The sequence below is a fragment of the Furipterus horrens genome, unplaced genomic scaffold (genome assembly GCF_987537825.1).
Source record: "Furipterus horrens unplaced genomic scaffold, mFurHor1.1.pri manual_scaffold_4, whole genome shotgun sequence".
NCBI classification, from domain to species: Eukaryota; Metazoa; Chordata; class Mammalia; order Chiroptera; family Furipteridae; genus Furipterus; species Furipterus horrens.
In genome coordinates, this window is record NW_028327174.1 from 141687300 (window position 1) to 141694722 (window position 7423).

Here is a 7423-nt window from a genome sequence, read left to right on the forward strand (position 1 = left end):
TCTCTCATCTGTGAGATGGGGATAATGATCGCATTTTCAAGAGTTCATTGAAAGAATTGAGTAACATAGCATATACTAAGTACTGAAGATGGCACCTTGCTCATAATAGGCCCTCAGAATGGTTATTTTCTGGAAGTTTCTCCCTTTGTGCTGAATAATTCTGTCCACCAAACCAGACAAATCTACATTTCTTTCCAACTAAACTGTTGTGTCTTCCCTGTCCCCCTTTTATCTCTTCCTCAAATGACATTATCTGGTGATTTTTCTCACCAAAAAAATGACATAGTTTGTTTCTCTTCAAGAGTGGAGCTAGAAGACACCCAGTGTTTCAGAGGTAGGCTGATTAGTATTAAATGAAGCAGGACCATAAACTAATGTTAATGCATATTAAGGTCAAAATAATTTCTTTGTTTGCTTCTTACCTTTCTGATACAGCCACATCACATATTTGGTCAGAATAAAGTGAAAATATCACTCATGATATCAGGCCTTTTTTTTTTTTTTGCACACGTGCAATTTTTGTATATATAGAGTAGAATTCATTCGGGTAAATTCTGCTCTGTGTTAAGGTGCTGTCAGAATCTTTTTCTGCCTTTTTTTTGTACCTGATTTTTATCAAAGTCATTATATTCTTTCTTTTTAGTGGTATAGTCTTCATCTGTTTTATAAAGATGTACTTTGAACTTTCAGTCATGCTCATCTTCTGTTTGGAAAAAAAACAAGGTGGTCTGGCAATGGAAAATGTAATGAAAACAAAGTAAATGTATGCTGAAGATGTTGCTGAAGTAGCTTCATTTGATCTGAATATTTTGAAATCTTTCAATTATTATATACTCATGTCACCTAGTAGACAGAGACACAGATTACTGGATTGAATATAGAATTATCTGGATAATTCTCATTCCATTATGAATTAAAACTATTTACATTAATAAGTTTACATATGACTAGTTTGTATGTGTAGATGAATGTTTATATGTGTGTTTATTTTATACATACTGGTGATTATTGGAATTTTTTTATTTAGAAAGAGGTAGAGATATAAAAATTACTCTTTAACATTTTTACCGGAAAATACGCAACTTGAGGCATTGTCTCTTTGAAATTAAACGATCTAGGTTATTTTGCTTGAACATTTTCTTTTACATCAATGGGTGTACCAAAAAGCTAAAAAATGAGCCTTATAGTTTTGAACTTAACCTACAAATTGGCAATAAGAGACTTGTAAAACTCATATATGGGGTCTGCATAGTGTTAATGTTTGAAAGTTATTTTCCCCCAAAGGTTTATAAACAGTATTGACAAATACATTGCACACTTCAATTTTGACATGGTCATAAGTAGGATGAGAGGTTGGAAAGGTTTAAATAAACATCTAAATTGAATGGGTTAGCTATTTTGCAACAAGACTGCTGTTAGCCACTAGCATCAATTTATTTTTACTGAGAATTTTCCAAAGAACAGTAATATGTGTCTCTTCTAAAGAACTGAAAAAGAAAACCTCTGCAAAATAAATTCTTATTTTTTCTGCTGTTAGTAGGTAGACTTCTCCATTTAAAGAGTCATGTCTATTTTCAGTCCTTAAATATATATTTTACTTTCCTAAAGTATGCCATCTGTACATGACTTTATATATAGAGTCCATTTGGTTTTGGACTCTTGTTGATGTACCTGTGGTTGACATTGTCTTTTACTGTCAAGTATTATCAATTTGAGCTAGTCCAGTTTGTTTTTGTACACACTTCTTACTTCAGGTTAAAAACAATGGCTATCCATTTTTGTAATTTATTTTATTTGTTAAGAAACAATTAACATCTGGGTTTACCTTTGTCAATAAAATTATCATAGATACAGATGATTATGAAACAGTCATAAATACTGTAATAGTACTATGTAACAAAGTGGTGCAAGTACAGTTGAGTAGAAAATAAGTTGCATGAGTCATCATGCAACATTCTTCCTAATCAATAATGCAAAACACAGAAATAATTGTTGAAGAAGTGTGTGGGAAGAAAGAAATATGTGAAAACAATGAAGGCTCTTAGAAAAGGTTTCAATATCAGCTATTCTTATTCTTTAGAATTATGTTTTTTATCAGATAATGAGGACGTATCTTTTTAGTTTGAATTATGCCTTGTTTGAGTTGCTGTTTAACTTTTTCTTGCATCATTAATTTTTGTTAATGCTCAATATTTTTTATTTTAATTTTAGGGATGCCTGATTTCTTTTTATAGGACCCAAGTCACAATGTATTCTTGAAAAGACATAACTATGAGCAACATTCTTCAAAGATAGATAGTTAGGTGTGATTTGGAACATTTAATTGATTTGGTTGTTTATCCAAAAATTTTCTGAGCATTTACCATGTGCTAGGCATTACATTAGATGAAGAGCAGAGAGAGATGGGCTTTGCTATCTCTCATTGCCTAATCATAAAATGCCTTGAGCATAAAAGGTTGTTGTGAATTTTTGTTGTTGAAATAGTAACTAAGAAATATGTTCTAAGCTTTTTTCTTTCCTTTTTTCCTGACAAAATTGTTCCTTGTAGTTAATATTCCGTAAAGGTTGTTGTACCTTTGGAATTCAAATGTAAATAAATGAGGGTGTCTAGGTTGATAGATACGTTGACAGTATCCACCTCACCTCATGATTGCGAAAGTAAAGAAGAGGATACTAAATGAAATTTAAAATATTGAAATTGTGTCTCCACGTGAGACCATGACAAAACTGGGTATAGAATTATCAGTTTGATATTTTTTTGGTTCATGATTATTTATGCAGCTGTTGCTTAGCTGACACTGATTCTGAGTTGAGTATTGAAACAAACAACACATCTGATTAGGCATACCCCAAAATGTATGGTGTGGGGTTGTTTTGTGATATGTAGATCTGGTGTTATTTTCCTCCATGTGATAATTGCTTAATTGGAGATTAGGCCAATAGCAATTAGAGAACTGTTTCTGAAACATTTTTCTTAGACAGCCTCAAATCCATCGCAGGTGAAATTCAAGTTGGTTGGAGAGGGTGTAGAATGTCACCTGCTTCCTCCCTCCAGCATTCTTCCTACTCACCCCTTCTGACTCCCCAGACTCAGACCAGCTCCCATGTGATAACATTGCTGATGGGGCGGGATAGGGAATGCCCAGGCTTCTAAGGGTCAGCATTGCAAACCACATGTAATGCGCTGACCTTCCTGAAAAATCTTTCTTTTTTCTTATTGTAAGAGAAAAGAAATAACTTTCATTACAGCTTTGAGTTTTATTTAACCAATAGGCAGGTAAAAAATTGAAACCCATCTTAGCACTCAATTGCTTGTGAATTAAAAGTAAAACAAGATCAGAATATAACTGGCAAACTATGTTGCTACCATTGTAGATTTGCTGCTTTGTCTTTTTTTGATGAGAAAATCACATTGTATTTCCATCAAAGTAGATCAGATATTTTAAGAAGAATATCCTCGATCAGAGTTCAACAGTTATGTATGAGCCCGACTTGAGGATTTTCTGCCTGACAATTAGTCTTAACTTCCTCGAAAAGAATAGAACATGTGGTATACATATGTATAAAATTTATCATTTAGCACATATATGTCATATTAAACTGTAATTTTAAAAAGTTATAATAGTAATTTGATGCCTGTGGAATTTATATTTCTGATATTGTTGTAGATTTTAACATTGTGTTTTTTCTTTTTCTCTCCCCTCCTTCCTCCCCATCTCCTGTCAACAGTCCTGGTACCTGGGCTAGCTTGGTTCCGTTCCAAGTATCAAATAGGACACCCATCCTACCGGCAAATGTCCAAAATTACGGTTTGAACATAATTGGAGAACCTTTCCTTCAAGCAGAAACGAGCAACTGAGGGAAAATGAAATACAACAATAGTTTAAGAAATTTTTCAAAAATGGAAAGAGGAAGACTGGACAAAACAAAACAAACAAAAAGGGACAAAGGAAAGAAACTGAAGAAAGAAGATAATAGACCAGCAATTACAGCACTTACAATCACTAATTCCCTTAAGGTTGAAACTGTAATGATATAAAAAGGGTCGATGATATTTCACTGATGGTAGATCGCAGCCCCTGCAAACGTAGCCTTTGTTACATGAAGTCCGCTGGGAAATAGATGTTCTGTCTCTATGACAATATATTTTAACTGACTTTCTAGATGCCTTAATATTTGCATGATAAGCTAGTTTTATTGGTTTAGTATTCTTGTTGTTTACGCATGGAATCACTCTTCCTGGTTATTTCACCAACGAAGGCTAGGAGGCGGCATCAGAGGTGCTGGGTGACAGAGCCATGAGCCAGCCATTTTATAAGCACTCTGATTTCTAAAAGTTAAAAATATATATATAAGATCTCTGTAGCCCTTAGTTACCAGTACAGATTTATTAAATTTGGCCCTTAACTCAGACTTTTCCACTGTTTAACCCAGTTTGAAATCTTATAAAAGAAAAAAAAAAAGAAAAGAAAAAAAAAATAAAAAAAGAAAAAAGGAAAAAAACAGTTTGAACACAAAGGCTCTATGGAAGAAATGCCTCTATGTAGGTGAAATGTTATCTCTGCATGCAACAGTAAAAATTAATATAATATTTTCCCCACAATAAAAAGACACTTAACAGAGGCAAGTGCAATTTATAAATTTATATCTAAAGGGGAATCATGATTATAAGTCCTTCAGCCCTTGGACTCTAAATTGAGGGGATTAAAAAAGGATTTAAAATAACTTTGAACAAATTTATTTTCCCCTCAGTTTTTGAGGGCATGAAACAAGCATCATATTAAAACAAATCCTATGCTTGAGAAATAAAATTAATGAAAACACAGCACTTATGTTGGTTTAGCTGCAGCCTCCTTGGAGGTCGAATTTATTTATTTAAAATTACTGGTTGCATCAAGAACCCATAGGGTGTACAAAAGGTTCTGTAAAATCTATATTATAGAGACAGAGGCAGGCAAATCCATGTCACAAGGGTAAAGCTTACAGTTTACACATTGGGAACGCCAGGGTGTAGGATATAAAAACGCACTCTTGAGAAAACAAACGTAATCAGGGTGCTGAAAACTTGCATGGTGCTTTCAGACATTAGCCTTGTTCAACAAATTTCTTGTATTGACAGATCTGTAGTGTGCATGGGCAGACACATTTTGCCTCTATGTCTCTTAAAATTTTAATTAAAAATACTCTTTCCAGTAATCCTAATTTGCACGAAGATATAATGTCCACATTACGTGCCTTGCCTTGAAATCTAAAAAACAAAAGAAAAACCACAAAAAAACAAAAAAGTGACATCACTACACTTGTTTTGCTGCATTTATTATCATTTTAAATCTTTACCATTTTTATGACAAAATATTTTGTACTCCAGACGAAGAAAAATGTGTTACATCATGGATTTTTTAGACAGTTATACCTTTATCTCACATTTATAAAGCATATCATGGCTGTGTATAGTTGCCGCTTAAAAATTGTAATCGACCAGCAATATTTTCAGTATTTTGGTGTTTTTTCTATTAACCTTTCATGTTTTTCATCTTCCAATTAATATTTGGGGGGAGGGGTTTCAAATTTATACGAATTATGCAATACCAAGTTTTGCCTATGTAGGTAGTGCTTTTAGCTGTATTGGTTATTATAGGTAAGTACACAGATTTAAAAAAAATAATGTATGCTTTTTGTTTGTTTGTTTGTTTGTTTTAATTGACCAAAGTGGGTACTGCTATTTTTGCAGTGTGATGAGGTCCTTTTGTGTACTGAGAGATGGACAGGGGATTTTTTTTTAATATACATATATATATATTCTGGGGTGGGTGGGAGGATTTTTAACACTTTACAGTGTAGCTGTGAAGCAGTGCACCCTGAGATGGGCTTGGGCTGCAAAGCGACTGTTCTGCCTACTGTGACAAACATCCAACTTACACAGGTTCCCCCTTCTCTAACTTCCCACCTGGGGTGCAAGCTGAACTCATTTCTGGTTTTCATGACAACAGAAATAGTAAGAACAAGTGAACACAACAAATTCTCCTGGAGGCAGACTTGGCTTAAAACAAACTATCTTATCTTTTTTTTTTTTTGTCTTTTTTTGGTGGTGGTAATTTTTCCTGAGAGTTTCAGATCCACAGTGGAGAGTGAGAGCCTGTCTCATATTTGGCAAAGATATTTGTAGAAATATCCACATAACAGATGTTTCACACTTTGGGGGTTTGATACACGAGTATACCTTCTCCTACAAAACACATCGTCCCAGCTGGAAGGATTGCTCCCATATTCCTTCCCCACCACTTCTCCCCATGTCTTCATTTCAGTGACAATAGTATGTGACTTACCTGTGACTCACCACTTCAGATGGATGGCAGTGTGCTGGAATTTTCTTTTTTATATATCCAGAAGATTAAACAGACGGTTGCTATTATTAAATGTATTTGGACTTACAGATTAAAATCAAAGTTTGCTTTTTAAGGAACAAAAAGATAAATCTTGTTAAGTTTTCATTTACCTGCCCTTTTAAGCTGAGAACCAGAGCCAAAGGGAAATAGAGGATTTTAAGAAATTAATGTTCCTGTGGTTGAATTAAGCCCATTAGATCCTGATGGGATTTCTTAAAGGGATGGTACCTCAAATATATATTTGATTTAGTTTCCTCTGAGGCACAGAGGGTGAATAGAGACTGGTTTTATTTTTATTTTGCTTCCCCCACCCCCTACACCCCAGTCCCATTGAATGAATTCATTACTAGAAGGAAAATCTTTCAGAATTAGTGACACATGTGGACTGTCTTGAGGAGCCCCCTGGCCCCCTCTCTCCAGGCCATGGTCTAATAAAATAAACTGTCTATTGTTCTCACAGCATATCATTAAATAATGAATACTTTGGAACAATGCTTATGGTCCTGAGAATTGTATTTGATTAGCCCATTCATTTTGATAGCACAGATGCTGAATAGCACCACAGGATCCAAGCAGCGCAAGGTCAAAAGTAAGTTCAGTCATTTGTGTGATATTTGCCCTGTATCATCTCAGCCAAGTTCTTCACGTATCTTTGACCTATTAGGTGAACACACCAACCTCACAGGACACGCAGTATTTTTTTAAGAGCAGACTCGCTCTCTTTTTACCAGTGAATGAGCAATTCTAGCTAAATAAGTTACACACTGTGGGTATTCCTGCCTGCCTCTTGAATACAAAGGACTAGTTCAAGTGTTGCTAATTTTTTGAATCATTTTTTCTCCTTTCCTTTTAAGATAAAACTATTTTAAAAAAATACTACTACATATATAGTCTCAAATCCACTTTTTGGCCTCCTCCTCTTTTACCAGGAAATATATACTGACTAAGGGCCCCACGTTTGCAGGTCTTGCACGCCCCTCTCTTACCCAAAACTGCAGAGCTTCAGGATGGTGAATGTCACCCAGGGGCATCCATAG

At 34.6% G+C, this 7423-nt stretch overlaps 1 protein-coding gene across 4 annotated transcripts in view; it reads left to right on the forward strand.

Annotated features, from left to right (window-relative positions):
* The window catches only part of NFIB (nuclear factor I B), a 237431-nt gene that overhangs the window by 227211 nt on the left and 2797 nt on the right, over nucleotides 1–7423 (forward strand). For 3 of the 4 annotated variants that reach the window (XM_090274095.1, XM_090274094.1, XM_090274096.1), the window contains exon 12: nucleotides 3730–7423. This exon is cut by the window's right edge and continues 2797 nt beyond it. In XM_090274095.1, the coding sequence (XP_090130221.1) occupies nucleotides 3730–3859 (130 nt within the window). In that variant the 3' untranslated portion in view covers nucleotides 3860–7423. The remainder of the gene's footprint in view (nucleotides 1–3729) is intronic. The other variant, XM_090274097.1, reaches the window with a different exon arrangement.